The sequence below is a fragment of the Cebus imitator genome, unplaced genomic scaffold (genome assembly GCF_001604975.1).
Source record: "Cebus imitator isolate Cc_AM_T3 unplaced genomic scaffold, Cebus_imitator-1.0 Scaffold30, whole genome shotgun sequence".
Lineage (NCBI taxonomy): Eukaryota > Metazoa > Chordata > Mammalia > Primates > Cebidae > Cebus > Cebus imitator.
In genome coordinates this window covers 2386751-2406300 of record NW_016107345.1, presented here as the reverse complement: position 1 = coordinate 2406300, position 19550 = coordinate 2386751, and the positions used below count along the sequence as shown (strand labels likewise).

Here is a 19550-nt window from a genome sequence, read left to right as displayed (position 1 = left end):
TGTGTACTAAAGTGACAAGGTTAGCATTTTTTTCCCTTTAAAATAGACAGTTAAAAATGATTTTCCCAGAACTATCTTTAAGTACTTCATACTCCCAAATCTTTATTCATATTTAGACCTACAAAAATAATCCTAAAAAACCCCCGAGTAATCTGGTCTAGATTATTTCAAGAACAAAGGGGGCAAAAGGCTACCTTAATAAGTCTGCATTGGACCATTCGGTTTTACCCACCATATAGTTATGTATAAAACTGCAAAGCTAAATGTTAATGCTCATGAATAGAAGCTCTGAAAGCACAATTCTCAGAAAAATGTAACTGCAAACAAATTCAAGCAGTATAATCTATGAACAAGTCTGAGACTACCAGTTTACCAAAACTCAAGGAATTCAAGTTGGGAAATGGTATTAATATACAGATAAAAACAAACTACATATCAACATTTGTACACATTTGAGAAAAAAGTGCAAACTGACAATTCCGAAATTCTTTGCAATGCGATACAAACACAGTAATAAATTCTGATGACCTACTCTAATGAAATAAGATGTTCCAGTGGAAATAAAGATATTCTGAACCTCTACATTTGCAATACTGATATAACAAATATCAATTTAAAATGGCTGCTCATCTACTTTCTAGATTTCAGTTCGTTCAAATAAGATTAACATTTCTTTATAATTATCTGAGGTTAAAAGCCAAAAACATAATCACTGATAATTCAGAAATAAATTTTTAAAGAACCTGATAGAGTGGTTATAAGGTTTGTCACTGGCCACCAACCTTTACCTTATATCCAATCAAATTCATAGGGGAAAAATCCTATCTATTAATATTCAACATCTGTAAAAATTACATTAAAAATAATTCTAGTTGTAACAACATAGTCTCTATGACACTAAATCAAAGAACTAATTTTCAAAATCCAAATCTATGTAGACCACCTGACTCATTCCATGAGTAAACTAACACAGGTTTGTGCAAATTACATAAATTGTCCAAGGCCTCCTTATTGGTAAATCAGAGTAATTTCACCATTTTGACCTTTAGATTGCCTCTTCCAGTTTTAAAGCTTCGGTGAGTCAATCGACAATCATTAAATATAAAAAGCCTTAAAACCAATTTGTAATATGAGGGGGCTATCGATCTTTCAGAAATTTGTATTTCAAACTTACTTCATGAAGTATATAGGTCAAATGGATTCAATTTATTTCTAAACTGAAAGTGTTTAACAGTTTAAGGCACTCACTCATTATTAAGTACATAATTGACACTCAATTTATTGATCAATAGCTGATGAATGCAGCTGCAGTTTATAAAGTCATAGTATAATTTGAAAATGTGAGATACGGGTAAATACGCAATACATTTTAGATACTGGAGAGAATTTTCTATTGGAAATCAAAGTTCATGGATGGCTCTGTCCAACATGCATAATAGCAAATGATTCCAGAATGAGACTGGTCAAACCAACCTCCAACTGCTTATCTTTACGGCAGTGCAAAGACCTAAAACTAGTTATTTTAATTCAGAATCATATATACTTATCAGTGATGACAGAAAAAAAGAGAGTTCCTGGAAACATTTCTATAGTAAGCATGTACACACAGCCAGTGTCTAAATTTTAGGTACTATCTAGTGTAATTTACGTGGAATAATAAACAATTTAAAAACATACACATAGTAAGTGAATTATCAATAATTTATCACTCATAAAAATTTCAGCATTTCAGCACAGGACAAAATGAATACTTTACCAAGAATTGCCGACACATTTCAGACAGAAGCCAAAACATGCAGCAAAAAGGGAAAAGGCACTAACAGAAATTGAGAAGTGTAAATTATAGCTCCATAATTTATTTATATTGTAATTATGGTTGGATTCTTAAAACTATTAACAATGATCACTAAACATTCAGTGGACTACACAAGGCAATATAAATATATTTACCTGTACCCTAGCATGTAAACTCCTAACTACAAAAATGTCACCTGATGAAGACTTTACATATACCTAATTTGTTTTATATCAATAAATGTAAAAACCATCTAATAATGAAAAGCACATTAATCATCAATTTTTCAATACAAACTTATAATTCAATATAAAGCCTCTAGGTTTCAGAAAGTTTTTTGTTTTTTAATATCATACATTCATACCTGCCATTGCAGCTGAAATCATGTGTACTTGGGTAGAATCAGGATCAAATACATCATTCAACTTTTCCTTGCAGTTTGAATAAGCAGCAAAGTATATTGCTCTAAAATAGAGATTTTAGATTTATCAATAAGCATGTTCTTCATGCATAAGATTTAAATATAAATTGAACTTCATAATTTTAGAATGGAGAAATTTAAAAACCATAAACAAAGTCTTAGCCATATTCTCATGTAACATTAGATTTACACATTTCACAAATACCCTGAAGTACTTTTTGTATTGACTCATTAAAATAAGACAGTATCAAATGTAAAGTTCCTACCATTCATCCACAAACAAAGAGGCGCCTGTCCAATACTCTGATAGCCACTTAACTCACTGAAACTTGGTATCCAAGAAGATAAAACAAAAAAAGGAAAATTTTTTAAAAAAGAAAATAACTAATTTAAACAAAAAGTATTTAAGATGATGATGTTTAGAAACTAAATGAGTGAATAAGGCTGTATGGCTGGTGCAATGCTAAGGCTAAATAGTTACTGGAGATAAGTAGATATGGTATGGGCATTTAACATATGATTTTTTGATGGGGAGAAGAAGGTAAAGCAGATCCAATTGATTAAAGTATATGCTCAACAACTTTAAGATACTGTGGTATATTCTAATTCATTCTACACATGCAGTAATTCACGTTATCTTTAAAGAGACAAAACAATTACAACAAAAGAAACCAGACCCATCAGGTGTCAGCCTATGTTTTCCAATGTCTGTAAACACTGAATGAAATTAAATTATTTCCCTCATTGTTAACTTACTGACTACGATTTGATGCCTCCCCGCCACCTCCTCTATGTTAACTTCCCACGCTTTGAATTATTTGCTTGCTATATAAAATATCATGTTATTTCCAACAATCCTGATTACTTATCCAATAACAGAGTAGACAAGTACAAACGAGGAGAATTTCACTGTTGTACCTTTTTTACTGCGCTTAAGAAAAAAGGAAAATTGATATAACTTAAAATGAAACATTCTACTTTATGAGAAAGAAAAACATAAATTACACTTGATACCAAACTGGGAAGAGGAATAAACAATGAATGCATTTCCAGAAATCAGTAAGAAAAAAAGAAATCCTAATGAGAAAGTGGCCATGAAATATATACAGGCAATTCACAGGAGATTTATACAAATGACAAATTGTAAGAAACAAAGTATGACTGTACCAAAATTAAATAAATACATATTAAAACAGTGAAAAAAATCCCTTTCGGTCCATTTGGTAAGTATTAAAAAAAGATGGACAGTAGCCAGCATTGGTAAGGATGTGGATAAAGAATAAAAATCTAGTATGCCTTTTTATAGTAAGGCAATTTTCACTAGTCTTAAATATGCATATGTCTTTTTATCCAGAAATCCTAATTTTAGGTAGTGATCCTAAGAAAATATATTTCCTAAAGTGTTTAAAGGTTTAGGTATGTTTATTGAACCATTGTTTATACAGTGAAAATCTAAAAAATCTAAATGTTAATAAGGAAATGTTTATTAATGATGGAATACTATACAATTAAAAAACACAAATTACCATGGAAAAACTTCAAGTTAAATTAGGTTAAACATTTAGTATGATTGAGTTTATGTAAGGTGTAATACATAGCAAGTATACACATTTTTATGTATATGATCACCCAGAAAAATTACTAGAAGAATATACATGAACTGTCTATTAATGGTGGTTATCTATGAGAAGTGTGAGTGTTTGGGAAGGTACACAGGGTGACAGGTGATGTGTTTAGGGTAGAAACTTTATGCTATACATTTTTTTTTTTTTTAAACGAGACAGAGTCTTCCTATGTTGCTCAGGCTGGTTTTGAATTACGGGTCTCACATGATCCTCCCACCTCAGCCTCCCAAGAAGATGGGATTACAAGCATAAGCCACTGTATTTGGTGTTTTTATTCTTTTCCTTAAAGTTGTTTTTTTTTTTTTTTTAATAATTAGGATGCAATTTTGGTTATTTTCTTAGAGAAGAGAACCCATAAAAAGTTGAAACCTAATAAATACCAAGACATGGATCTGGTACAAGGTTTGGATGTAGAAAGCGTTTTCACTCTAAATATGAATTTTGCAGCGTTCTATCACGGAAGAGATTAACAATCTAAGATACAACAGTGTCAGAGAAAAATGACAGTGATGTTTTCATGTCCTTTTGGCTTCCTTCATAGGGAATGGAACCATTCTATCTGTTTGGTTTGCCCCATAAGCCAAAAAATGACTTAGTTTTAAGAGTTCCAGATCTTCCCCTTTTTTACTGCTAGTTCCTTTGGTTGTTCCTTTAAGTTATTAGTTCTTTTGCTTGTTCTCTGTCTTTTGACTTTGTATAAAAACTGCTTCACAATGATCTTACTATGAGGTCCTTTGCACCTACACATGGTGCCATGCCCATCCTTTTAGATGGTTACTGATACCTGTTTGTTACACCATAGGTCTTTATGCTTCTCACCCTGACATCTCTTCAGCATCTTCCTTGATTAGCTACCTTTTTATTATGGTAAAGGCCATGTACATCACATATTGCCCTTCAATGATACACAAATTCTCATGTTTTCACACTTTTTGTCCCTTTCTTCAACCCTGTTCTAGGCCCTGACATCTTTCCTAGTCCTTTAGTTCTACTTTTCCATTTTGTTTCTTTGAAGTTTAATTTCTATATTGAAAGTGAGAAAGGAGCACTAACTTCAGGCAGAGCGCAGAGCAGGATAGTTATGAAAAGTAGAAAAATTTGAGATACCCTAAATGCCTTTTGGCCCAAGGAAAATACTTATTTAAAAGAATGCTTATTTTTCTTAGAGACAAAATTCTTTGACATGCAAAAGCTGGTTTAGTTAAATGCACAAATCTGCCAAACACTTATCTCAAAATAAGGCTTAGCCCTGTGTAGATTTCCAATTCTGCACCCTCAAATTCTTCTAACTCCTATGGTCAGATGAGAGTATTGCTTATACTGTCATTTCCCCAGAAGACTCAATACAGTGCCACCAGCTACAAGGGTGTTTCCAGATTTAGCTTGCAAATATTACTAATTTTGTATCTATGTAATATAAAGATATATAATATCTTCAATATTGTGATTACAACATCTCCCCCAAAAATCTCAGGTCCACCTACAGAATTTTAACATTTAAAATGCCTATCTATAAATACAGTTTTCCTTAAACTTCTAGCTATAACATGCCATACTTCTTTGTTCTCCCCCAGTTATAAGACTATCAATAATTTAATGCAAATACTATACCTTCTCCCTTACATTATGAAACACAGCCTTTGTATTTGTATTACTACTGTTAATTTCCAACAGTATTGAAATATTGTTATCTTCAAAATATCCAGTACCATTTCTATCACCAAACATTACTTTATTATATAAATTTGTTCTGGCTAGCATCTGAAATTCTTAAAAAGAAAATGAAGTATTTTAACATCCCATAAACACTGAAAACCACATTTATAAATTTAACTGTATATGATTAAATCCAGGTATGCTGAAACAAAAGAGACTGCCATAATCTGCTTAACTTTAAACATTTTTTTTTTTTTTACCTGGAAGGGGCTACCCCCACTAAATTGGGGCCTAATCCTCTAAACAAGGAACGAGGCCCTTCTTTTTCCAAGATCACCCTGAAAGAGAAAAAAATTATATTAGAAATACCCTTCAAAGTTTGGTAATTTATTTACTTTGTATGAATAAAGTTAGAGTCTAAATCCGGTATTTTGTATTATAATGTTATGCTTCTCTGGTGAGTCTTCCTTATTTATTAAAAATTTGTGTCCAGGTGCAGTGTCTCATGCCTGTAATTCCAGTACTTTGGGAGGCTGAGGTGGGCAGATTCCTTGAGGTTAGGAGTTCAAGACCAGCCTGGCAAACATTGTGAAACCTCGTTATTAATAAAAATATAGAAATTAGCTGGGCATTGTGGCGCATGCCTGTAATCGCTATTCGAGAGGCTGAGGTAGAAGAATCGTTTGAACTCAGAAGGCAGAGGTTGCAGTGAGCCGAGATCACATCACTGCACTCTAGCGTGGGTGACAAAGGGAAACTCTGTCTCAAAAAAAAAAAAAAAAAAAAAACTTTTTTTTTTTATGACAACATAAATTGTTTAATATTGATAATAGATTTACTAGTAATGATTTTTTTAAGTCTGTTCGGATTCTTTCCTGAAAGATTGACACAATAATAAAGACTTCTACATTATTTTCATATGATCATGCTACTCTTATCTTTGATTTCCTTAATTTTACTATCTTTACCAGCAAGTTGAAAGCTTAATAACCACACATCAGTTAGAAATGTAGTTCCTTCCTGGTTTTGAGGTCTTTTACTCAATATTGGACAATACTCCTTAGTACTGCAGTATTACCTCATCCCCATTCCACTGAAATGCTGTAGCAGAATCTATTACCCTAATGTCACTTAGGGTACTAGAATGGTTGGCCTGTTATTTCTCCTGCCACTCAGTTAACACCTGCTATACTAAGTACTTAACTGTATATATAGTTACCTGTTTATAACTAGAAAAAGTAAGTAAATGAAAAAAAGAAGGTGAGGCCCCTGACATTGAGAAATTTGCTGTTCGGTTTTGGTAAAAAGAATTATAACGTAACAATTAATTAACAGACCATATTAACAAGCAAATACTATACAACCTAGATACAAATATACCCAGCAGAGAAAGGAACAGAGAGCCATGTCTAAGTCACAGAAGGCTTTCCTGGAGTAAGTTATGAAATGAAGTTTTGGCAATGAGAAGGAACAGAAAGTGAAGAGTAGGTATTTTAATTCAGAGTTAACAGACTAGGCCAGGTAGTTCTCAAACATCTACCTGCTTAAGAGTGATCTACTGAAGGGTAGTTGGGCCTAATGGTTAATTTAAGGCGTGAACTGAGTGGCCAGACTTCTCAGGTATGAAGCCCAATGCTGGTAACTGATAACTCTAAGACAATGAAATAACTTTTCTCTCATAGTTTCATCAGCAGTAAATAAAGAACAGTACCCCCTTACTGGTTATCATGAGGATTAAGTAAATTAATATATAAAGAGCTTAAAAGAGGGCCTGAAAAACTGAGGAATTAAAACACAGCCCAAAAGGGTTACTAAAGTTCATGTGAAGAGAGGGCAAAACCACTGAAAAAGAGAATTTATATTACAGAGGTCAAAAGAAGAATTTTAAGGAGAGGCAATCAGTGGTAGTAAATATCAAAATCATGATATTAAAATCCTTTTACTATTATAAATTAGAAGTATTTATAACTATGGCTTTTTTTTTTTTTTTTGAAATGGAGTCTCATCGTATCGCAAAGGCTGGAGTGCAGTGGTGCGAACTCGGCTCACTGCAACCTCTGCTCCTAGGTTAAAGTGATTCTCCTGCCTCAGCCTCCTGAGTAGCTGGGATTACAGGTGTGTACCACCATGCCTGGCTAATTTTGTATTTTTAGTAGAGAAGGGGTTTCACCACGTTGGCCAGGTTGGTCTCAAGGTGATCCACCTGCTTCGGCCTCCCTAAGGGCTGAGATTACCACCCAGCATAAGCCACTGCATCCGGCCTAACTATGGCATTTCAATCCAAAACTGTTATCAATTTTATTCTACCCATTCATACCTATTCACGTACTTATGTAAGCAAGTTTTAAAAAAGAAAAGGTTGATGAAATCTTTTAGTAACAAAGGTAAATACACAGAATGAGTTTATTTGTTACTACAAAATAAACAGTACTGAACTAAGTTCAAACAGTGAGCTGATAAGGCAGACACAGGCATTCAGTCATTTACAAGTATAAACATGCAAAACCTGATTTTAATAGTTTTCAAAAATTTCAAATCCAATTGCAACATAACAAAGTATGGGAAAATGTAAAAACAAATCTTTTTCAAACCATCAGGAAATGTTAAACAAATCCTGAATAGCATTAGAACTCTGCTGTAAGACTCAGTTGTATTTATGTTACACAAAAATCACAGATTATCATTAATTGGATATACTTACTTGTGAGTACTTGGAACATTAAAAACATACACAAAAGGAGTTAGCATTAAACATTATCACATTTCCAAAGTAAATGAATAATCCAAAATAAAATACTTATAATAGCCTTAGAAAAAAATTCACTGGATAAATGTAAAAATACTCTAAAAACAGGCTGGGCGAGGTGGCTTACACCTGTAATCCTAGTATTTTGGGAGGCCAAGGCAGGCGGATCACCTGAGGTTGGGAGTTCAAAACCAGCCTGACCAATATGGGTGAAACTCTGTTCTATTAAAAATACAAAAAAGAAATATTCTAAATACAAATGACTTGGAAATAAAATTACATTTTATATTATCTAACTGTTCTCCATTAGGGATTATCATTCCTTATAAGTCAGAGTAATTTCTGTAATTAGGTTTATAAAGAACCTTTTTAAATGTGGCAGAATATAAGTAAACAAACATCTAGAAATCACTTAGGCAAACAAACTAAAAAAGACTCATGAATACTATGCTCTCACTTTAGGCAATGAAGAGGTCCAGGAGACACTACTCGGTTGACACTGGCTCCAGCCATGGTGTTCAGTTGAACTTCAGAAATATAAAGTGTCACAGAAGATGACTGCAGCCGTGTTTTTACAACTTCCAGTGGACATGTCAGAATAGCCCCCACTGTACCACCACATCTAAAAATAAAAAAAAAAAAAAAGGACAAAGCTTATCTACTTAAGTTAGTACATATATGCCCAGAACTGTAATTCACATGGATATCTGGAGCTTTGCCAACATACTAAAATTTATAATTTTTAATGTTTAGATGACTAAACAAATTTTTAAGAGTTTTCACTATTTGATTACATACAACACCTTCAGTAACTAAAATGAACACAGCTTAGTAACTATCTGGCAAGAATAATTGCTGAAGTCTTCAACTGATAGGTGCTATTACTAGGTACAAAAGGCTTTTATTTTTTGACATTAAAAAAATTATCCCCTTCATGAAGCAGACATTTTTATGATATTCTAGAAAAGGCAAAATGAGAGGAAAAGAAATGAGATCAGTGGTTTCCAAGGGGTAGGGGAGAGGGAAGAAAGTGACTGCAAGGGACATGGGGGAATTCTTTGAATAATGAAAAATGTTCAATATCTTTCTCTTTTTTTTTTTTGAGATAGAGTCTTGCTCTGTCATCAAGGCTGGAGTGCAGTAACATTAGCATAGCTCACTGTAGCCTTGAACTCCTGGGTTCAAGCACTCCTCTTGCTTCAGCCTCCCTAGTAGCTGGAGTTACGGGCACACGCCAACATGCTGTCCTAATTTTTAAATTTTTTGTTGAGACAGGGTCTTGTTATGTTGCACAAGCTGGTCTTGAATCCCTAGCCTCAAGCAATCCTCCCACTTCAGTCTTCCAAAGTGCTGGGATTACAGGCATGAACCATTGGGCCCAGTCAATATCCTGACTATAGCAGTGCTTAAAGGACTTTATAAATCTGCCAACAGTCAATAAACTGTATACATTTAATAAACGGTAGATTTTACTGTATATAAATGATACCTTGACAAATCTGACTTGAAAAATATGTGAAAACTAGTAGGAATTCTTAATATATGAACTACCTGGGGCTGAATATATTTATGTGAAACATTCAAGGATAAATAAGCTTACTATTTCAAAAAATTCCACTGATAGCTCTAAACAGGCAGTTAAAAAAATTTAAGCCCCAAAATGAAAATGTCAAAACCACAATTAGATGGTCAGATTTCAGCAAAATTGGACAAAAAGTAGTACGGTCACAGGTAATCTGAAACAAAATTAAGTACAACTTAAAAAGACCTCAATACTTAAGGAAAAGTTATTTTCAAACAGCTATAAAATAGACTTAAAACTAAATTACATGTAAGATCACAAGGAGAATCTTAAATAGAAGCCATAAATTTACTTATGATAAGAGTTGAGGGCTAAGTGGTCAAAGAGATGAGTCATCATCACACAGTGTACTTGGAGTATATGCAATGCAGAACTCAGAAGAACCTGTGGGTTGGTTCATACAATATTCACATTACAACAGTGATCTATTTATGGCAATCCATAATAATTTCAATTTGGCTTTGCATGATTTCTTTTTAACTGTTTAGTGTATTTACTTTGTAAATTTATTGAACATAAAACCCAACAAGCCCAAAATCTATAATAAACATGTACATGTTTTGATTTTATATTCTGTAAAACCTAAGAAAGAGTATTCTTAAATATGAATTACTTCTAAAAGATGTATTCAATGAACATGAATTACTTCTATAATTAAAACAAAAACAAAAAGCAATGTGAGCACATAAAACCATGATTTCTACTCAGTCATTCCTGGTTCCAAGAAAATAAATACTATGCAACGAAAATAAAACAAGAACAGGTAAAAACAATACTTATGCCTTGCATGCTTGTTGTAAAGATGATATAACCCACATAAAGTATTTTGTAAAGCTGCACAAAGAAAGTGCTGAATAAATACTAGCTTTGTAATTACGTGTCTCTATTACTGATAATAATAACTATGAAATTTTGTCATAGAAGTATTATAAATATTTTGTGGCCAGACCAACAGACAAGATAAATACTATTATAACTTAAAAACCACTTCAGCAAGAAAAATACATGAGAATCTAAACTGGCCAGGCATGATGGCGTATGCCTGTAATCCCAGCCTTTCAGAGGCTGAGGTGGTAGGATCACTTGAGTCCCGGAGTTTGAGAGTAGCCTAGGCAACACAGTGAGACCCTATCGAAGAAAGGAAAGGAAAAAGGAAAGGAAAGAAAAGAAGAGGGAGAGGGGAGGGGAGGGGAGGAGAGGAGAAAGAAGTCAGCCAGGTACAGTGGCACACACCTGTAATCCCAGCTACTTGGGAGGCCAAGGTAAGAGGATTGCTTAAACCTGGGAGGTCAAGGCTTTAGTGAGCTGTGATTGCACTACTGCACTCCCACACAGGCAACAGAGTGAGACCCTGTCTCAAAAAAAAAAAAAAAAAAAAAAAAAAAAAAAAAAAAAAACCAAAAAAAAAAGAGGACCCCGTCCAAAAAAAAAAAAAAAAAAAAAAAAAAAAAACCAAACACAAAAATCCAGGCACAGCGGCTCACACCTGTAATCCTAGCACTTTGGGAGGCCAAGGAAGGTGGATCACTTGAGGTTAGGAGTTAGAGAACAGCCTGGCCAACATGGTAAAACCCCGTCTCTACTGTAAAAATATATATTGAAAAAAAAATACACAAAAAAATTAGCCACGCACGGTGGTGAATGCCTGTAATCGTAGCTATCTGGGAGGGTGAGGTGGGGGGAGTCAAGATTGTAGCACTGCACACTCCAGCCTGGACAACAGAGTGAGACTCTGACTCAATAAATGAACAGACAGATAATACAGAGGTGGGGGTGGCATAAGTGGGTATATGCACAAGCACTTAGATTGTCCTGAAGTAGTTTTACATTATAGAATGCAACAGATGTATAGTATAGGGGTGACACTCTGGCATTTCTCTTGCTGCAATTTAAAAATAATTACTATATACACTGGAAACCAGAATTGATGTAGAAAACAAAACTATTGCTTCAATAAAGATTGGATGAACTACATTAGATTTATCTTCTTTCCATGTCAAAAACCTCACTGTCTAAAGGAATATGCCAGAAGAACAGAGAGCCTCAGAGAAATTGGCAGCTGCAAGTTTTCAACCAATAAGGACAACAGGAAAGACAACTTAATAAAGAGAAAGAAAGGCATGCAGAGGGAAATACCAAAAAGCAGCAGAGTTTTGCCCTGCAGAATCGCTTTGAGGCCTAATAATTAAGGGCAAAGAACAGTAGGACTGGCTGCTGTCACAGGCTGCATGGCAAAGGTAGGATGCCCAGTGTCTATGCCTTTTACACACACACACACACACACACACACACACACACACACACACACACAGAGATACATGCTGGATAAAACTATATTCCTGGGCAGAAAGCTAATTCTCTGAAGTACACAAACTCAATATTTTCAGAGCTCAGGTTTAGCAGGAACAAAGGATGCAAAAACAACCCACACCAAGATGCACTACTGCAATCTTTCAAGGACTTCAGCAACTTCCAGAACGAAAAAAGGTCACATAACAGAGGAAAAGTGACCAGATTAGCATCACACTTCTTGACAACTACAGATTACTTACCCTAAAATTCTACACCAAACCAAACTATACATCTGGGAAAAAGAAGCATTCAAGAAATTGCCTACTGCATACCCTTTTCTTACACAGCTAACTAAAAGATGTATTCCATGAATTAATTAAGAGACTAAACTAAAAGAAGATGGTGGGAAAGTGGGGGAGGAAATCAAATGTAGGAACAGACTAACCCAAGAAAGAGAAAGAAGCCCTAAGATGATAGCCAAATGTCAGACCTGGAAAAAAACAAAACAAAACAACCAAGATAGGATTAAGATGACAGAATTCAGTGGGACAAAAATCTCCGGGAAAAATGAAAACAAATGTTCGGTACTCACATAACTAAGCAAAAGTTTTTAAATGGGGGCAATTACTAACTTCAGGGGCAGCATGGGGTGGGGAGGAATGAAGTTATTCAAGAAAGAAAAGGTCAACATAATAGACAATTTAGCTCTGCAGTGAACAATATTTGTATTGTCACAATAAGGTAAGCACTAACTACTGATTTAACAAAAACTGCATCGAATTATATATTGACAGGATATAAAGAAAGGGGAAACAGAGAGTGGTACAATATAACTAAATCCTCATCTACCAGAATGGAAAGATGATGTGCAATATATTAATTTGAAAACCAAGAAAAAGCAATAGAGGAAAAAATGGTGGAGTGGAAGCAGGCACTCATGCTGGTCTTACTTCCCTCTGATCAGTGATATGGATGACATCAGTTGCAAGGTGTGGCCAATGTAACTTGCTATTAATAACACAGTTCAAGGATGGCTGCTTTACTAGGTTTAAAAAGTTACAAATCAAAATTATTTCTATAAAACGGTCACTCATTTGTTCTATATGTTTTCTTGATTAGCAAATAATTCCAAAGAGAGAATAGTCACTGTAGCAGAAGGGCATAAGTTCATTACTCTGTAACACCAAAAATCCAGCACTGTTAAATGTCACTATGCTCCTGGTATATCCAGATTAGAAATAACTTCATGTTCTTTATGTTCGTAGTGAAACTACCTGGATTAATGCTCATTTAACATTTTATAGGTAAACGTCTTATATCTTAAAGATAGGAGAAGGCCAAGATGGCTTGGTGAGTTAAATAATCATATAGCTATGTATTGATTTTATAAAATACTTAAAATTGTTTAATATGGTTATCACTAAAGAATTTTCACTAAGTGAATATGAATAGCAAGCATATGAATTTCAGCCTTCATATCCAGTCATCAATCCCTAGGACAGGTACATGTACACAGACATAAAACTCCATCAACTGGATAGTCCTAAGCTGCTGAGCCACTGGATCTTGCTCCCCTGGCTTTAAAAGGACTTTTACTAGCCATAGTTGGAAGAAATCCAAGGCACTTCTGGATACTGCTCAGGAAAGGGCATGTCATGGAAAAGAACTAGGATACCAAGATGTGACTTTCAGATATATGTCCTCAATATTAACTGCTTGAGTATGCATGGATCATAGGCAGACAGACAAAATATTTTCAGATAAGGTCCACAATGCTTGTAAGTGCATATTATTTAAAAAGGTACTTTAGAATTCATTTTGTTAACTTTAAGGAGTGTTTTATAAAGCAAGATGACTAGGTTAAAATATTTTATTTTTCTGCCTGCCGTGATCCACTTAGGGCATTAGTCAAATTAAGAAATATCAATCACTAAAGATGAGGTTTCTTTAAAATGTCAGCCAAACATAAGGAGTTTTTCAATCTTAAAACTTGTAGGTTGGGCCAGGCGCGGTGGCTTACACTTGTAATCCCAGCACTTTGGGAGGCCGAGGTGGGTGGATCACCTGTGGTCAGAAGGTCTGGCCAACATGGTGAAACTCCATCTCTACTAAAAATACAAAGAATTAGGTGGGCATAGTGGTGGCTGCCTGTAATCCCAGCTACTCAGGAAGGTGAGGCAGGAGAACTGCTTGAACCTGGGAGGCAGAGGTTGCAGTGAGCCAAGATCATACCACTGCACTCCAGCCTGGGCAACAAGAGCAAAACTCCGTCTCAAAACAAAACAAAAAATACCATGTAGACTGTCCCTGAAATTCTGTGCAAATCATTAAGGAAGTCTTACCAAAAACTGTTTATCTGATAGTACATTTGTGTAAGTATTTTCTCTGAAGCTTCAGTGTTTAGACAAGAAACAATATAAGAAACAATACAAGTTTTTGAAATGATGATGGACATCTATATACCTGAAAGACTAACTTATGAAAAGTCAGCTATGCATGGTTAAGAATAAAACAGCTTTTTCTAAGTACAGGAAGTGTTTCTGATGCAGGAAAAAATTAACAGGTTATTCTTATTTTGAATGATAAGGCAAAATCAAGACTAGTAATTCTGAAAATTTTAGCAACTTACATAAACATAGAAGCATGGAAACAAGCTGCCCAAGACGCAGTTGTATATGCTTTGCTATTAGAGTCTTTTTTGGTTTTTGTAAAGCTATGTACAGTGTAACCGAGGCTGGTTTAAAAAAAAAAGAAAAAAAAAAAAAATAGAAACAAAACTCTCTGTACAAACAGGTGTTGAAAGAAAGACCAAGGCCTTTGTTGGGGGCCCCAAAGTGCTTACTGTTTTAAGGAAAAATAGTAAGATAGCAGACTGAAGAATTAAAAAACAAACAAACAAACAAACAAAAAACCACTATAGGAAGAAAATAGGCTCAGGGAATGTGGTAGATTTACTACAAATTTCCCCTATCAAATTTCCCCCTTTCTTTGCTACCCTTTACAGCAAACCTTAAGACTGTCTATTTGTTGTCTTTAATTTCTCTCCTACTCCAATCAGACTTTTACTCCCCGACTCTGGAAATTACTAATCAAAGTCACCAAAGGTCCTCAATTAAATTCAGTGGTTAACAGCTTTCAGCCATCTTAAATGACAGTAACATTTGACAGTTGATCCCTTACTCCCTTCTAGATATTGTATATTTGCTTCATTCGGATTTCAGGATACCATGTATTTTCTTGGTCAATATGATGTCTACCTGGCTGGTTCCTCTTCTTCTCCTTCCTCCTCTTCTCCTGATCTCTTTTATCGAAGTCCCCAGGTGGTAGTTCGTGGTCCTTTCTTCTCTATATTCATTCCCTTAGTGATCTCAACTAGGCTTATGGCACCACATATGTTCTAATGACTACTAAATGTATATTTCTAGTCTAATCCTCTTTCCTGGACTCCAGACTAGTATATCCAATCACTTAAACAATCAGCTTCTTGACCTTTCTACTTCTCAAACTTACCATGTCTAAAAGGGAACTTCTGATCTCCTCTTGCACCAACTCTGTTCCATCTGCAACCTTGCCTACCTCAGCTGACAGCAATTTCACTCTTCTAGGTGACCAAACTAAAAACCCTGGAGTTTTTCTTGACTCTTCTTTTTCTCACACTCTGTAATCAGTATGTCAAAATCTTATTATCTTCACATTCAAAGTCTAACCAGGATTCAACCACTTCTCACAATGTCTATTGCTTCCAACCTAGTCTGAATCACCTTTATCAATCAAGTGGATTATTGAAACAGCCAAATCAACTCCCCACTTCTGCCCCTACCCCATGCATAGTCTAACAGAGACCAATTAGCCTTTAAAAATTCTATGATGACTCCTCCCATTTCAACAGAAAAGGTCAAAGTCCATTAAAGGCCTAAAAAGGCTCCATCATTCTGGTCATATCTGCCTCATTATCTCACTCTTACTGGGGCTAGTTCCTTCTGTATAACCAATTCCCTCCCTTCCAAGTCTTTGCTCAAATGTCATCTTCCCATTAAGATTCATCATCATTCTATTTAGCACTAGAGTGCCCTCTCACCATAGCCCTTTAAGGTACACCACTTTTTTCCCCCCATAGCACTTAACATTTACCAGTGAATGTACTAGTAAAGGGTACTTCACTAGAACGTGAAAAGTAATCATAACACTTACTAGACAAGTCAGTCCCTTTTTAGATACTTGTCGATATTCTTCAATACTATATTAAAACTGGACAAGTGGTAGGTTCTTAAAGGTTAGTTGCAATGTAGAATCTGAACTATACCAGTAAACTTTTCGTACTGTTATATTAAAATCCACTGGTCTATTTTAAAATCTGAATGACTCTTTTACCCATGCTTGACTCTATGACATCATATATATATACATATATATATGTATATATATATCATTTGAAAAATACTGGTTCACTGGGTTTGCAGGTCTTCCAATACATTTTATTACACAGTATTAAAAAACTTACATTTACTTACTATCACCATCTCATTAGAAACATCCTTAGTTATTGGAAGGCTGTCATTGCGGGGGAGAGGGGTCAATTCAAAAATTATAATTTCGGTTTGAAAACTCGAATTTTATCACTGGTAACAAATGCTATCAGTGGTTTTCCTTAAAAAGGCTTACTTCCTTCAGTTTTTGAGAAAATGTCTGCTAAATATAGAAGTCTGGGTAGTCAGTCTATTAATTGTTTTTTTTAAGTAAGAATGGGTCTCCATGAAAAAGAGAAGCTAGTGCAGCCTGCAATTGAAACAATGCAGAACCACACTTCAGCATGCCGAATTACTTTATGCCTATTTCCCATTTTGTCACACAGAATATTCAAAGGTTGTAATTTAATTAAATTAGTAATTTTTTTTTACTCCTCCAAGAGCATTCTTTAAGTTAAACTGGCCTTTCTTGTTTTTTTAATTGCAAGTACCTGAAGGTGAAATGACTACAGTCTGGTGCCACTGCCTTGATGCATGCTAAGGCATCAGCAGTTTTACCCATCATTGCTTTTGTACCATCAGGACAAATGTCAACATATTTGTGCAAATATTGTCTTAGTATTTTTATGAAAATAGTTTTAAACTCTCAGACCACAAGAAGGGTCTCAAGAACTCCCAAGAGTCCCTGACCCCAAATGCTGTGCTACACTAATCCATTTACGGAAAAATGGTAGCTGCTGTGCTACACTTACCTATTTACAGAAAAAAGGTTTCTTTAAGAATATTCTCCAACAGGATAAGAAACTTCCCTTAGTTTTGCAATCCATTAGTAAGAATGACAGAATGTATTTTTAGAAGGAAAACAAGGGGAGGATGATATCTGAATGTTTGTCTCCTCCAAAATTCGTAAGATGAAATCCTACACACATCCCAAGGTGAGTAGACACTTTGGAGGTGATTGGGTCATGAGACTATAGCCCTGACATTTGGGATTAGTACCCTTGTAAGATACCAGAGATCTTGGCTAGTCTCTCCTATTACATGAGGACACAGCAAGAGAGTGTCTTCTATGAGGAAGTAGACCATCAGCAGACAAAGAACCTGTTGGTACCTTAATTTTGAACTTTGCAGCCTTCAGGACTGTTAGAAATGTCTGCTATTATAAGCCACCAGTTTTTGGTATTTTGTAATAGCAGCTTAAACAGAGCTAGACAGAGGAAAAAGAGAGGTAGTAAAAATTAAGGAAATGGGACTAATAAAAATATGGACAGAGTGAAATGGAAATAAACCACATGAATTATACTTTTAAGTATTCTACTTCTGTCCTGATCTTCAATAAAACAGGTGAAATAATTTAACAACAAATACCATTGACTATACCAAAATGGGCGCTTCTTACTGAATAAATAATAAATGAGCAAGCAAATTAATGAGCTCTAGGATATAAAAATACAGTTCTTAGATAATCTTTGATTTTACTTAGTACACACATTATCTCACTGTAATAGAAGCTACAGAAAAAAAACAAAACTTCATCCACTTAAAGTCTGAAGGCATATAGCTATGAGACAATCTCTCCCTCAAATAGAAAAAAATGAGCTGCCTCTGTAGATATATGCAGCTGATACAACTAGACAATGTATAATTCTATTGAAGTATTTATTTAAAATACATTTCATATTGCTTTCATCTCTCTATACAGACATACAGTATTAGAGGTACAGCTAAAATTAAATCATATTTACATCTTTTTTTTTTTTTTTTTTACAGGCTGCCGTGATATGCTTCCGTAACTCAATTAACCTAACCCCTGACCTTACAAACTCTGAATATTAACTCTGGCAAAAGCATAATGGGATCAAAGGGTGTCTTAAACAAAGCGCGAGATATGCATGTGAGTATTTAACCCAGAACCAAGGTCCAGTGCTGGTGTTTCAAATGTTGCGGCTTTAACAATACAGCTGCTCGGCTATTAGAAATCTGGGATTCTGATAAACGTATTTGAATATTACAATTTTACTTATCAGAAAAACAACTCAAAGGGTCCATATTCTGAAAACCCTTGCCTAAGATTAAATACCATTGTGAAATGTTACTCTTGGTTCTTTTAAAATATAATGGACTTTCTTTATAAAGGTGTGTTTACCGAACTCACTTATGTAACCACATATAAAAATAAAATCGAGATGCAAAGCAAGAGAAATTACACGGCTGAGCAACCTCTCTTGTATCAGATCCTACATACCAATCTCATTTAATTCCCTAAATAAACTACATATGCTAGACTGGGGAGGGGGAGGGGGATGGAGCACCTAATCTGCGTGTTTAGATGCTACAAAAACCTCCCATTCCTATTCTTAAAGAAAAAGCTAACCAGAAAACCTATATTTACATGTTTTTTATAGCAAAATGATGATTCTAATCCAAAGTGGGAAATTGGTGCAATCAAGCTAACATGTATTTCAAATATAAGTGTGCCCCATTTTTAACAAAACTTGATACATGAATCCTGAACGCAGAGTAATAGAAATGTTAGGAGCTTTAGAGATCCTATAATACAACCTCCTAATTTTATAGATGAAGCAATCAAAAGTGTCCATTTCTCATCCAAATTACAATATTGGTAGACAACATCTGCGGTCTCCTCGCTTCAGGTGATACAGATCTAATTACAATTATTTGCATGGCATCTTTACTTTTCAAGAGCATCTACACAACTACGAACTTTTTTAAAAAAAGATTTAGGCCGGGCGCGGTGGCTCAAGCCTGTAATCCCAGCACTTTGGGAGGCCGAGGCGGGTGGATCACGAGGTCAAGAGATCGAAACCATCCTGGTCAACATGGTGAAACCCCGTCTCTGCTAAAACTACAAAAAAATTAGCTTGGCATGGTGGCACGTGCCTGTAATCCCAGCTACTCAGGAGGCTGAGGCAGGAGAATTGCCTGAACCCAGGAGGCGGAGGTTGC

General features: G+C 35.0%; 1 protein-coding gene across 1 annotated transcript in view; it reads right to left on the bottom strand.

Annotated features, from left to right (window-relative positions):
* The window catches only part of SLC25A36 (solute carrier family 25 member 36), a 36178-nt gene that overhangs the window by 14900 nt on the left and 1728 nt on the right, over window positions 1-19550 (bottom strand). The window contains exons 2-4 of the mRNA XM_017523719.2: window positions 8701-8865; window positions 5758-5835; window positions 2160-2260 (exon numbers count right to left, since the gene is read on the bottom strand). Coding sequence (XP_017379208.1) covers window positions 2160-2260; window positions 5758-5835; window positions 8701-8865 — 344 coding nt within the window. The remainder of the gene's footprint in view (window positions 1-2159; window positions 2261-5757; window positions 5836-8700; window positions 8866-19550) is intronic.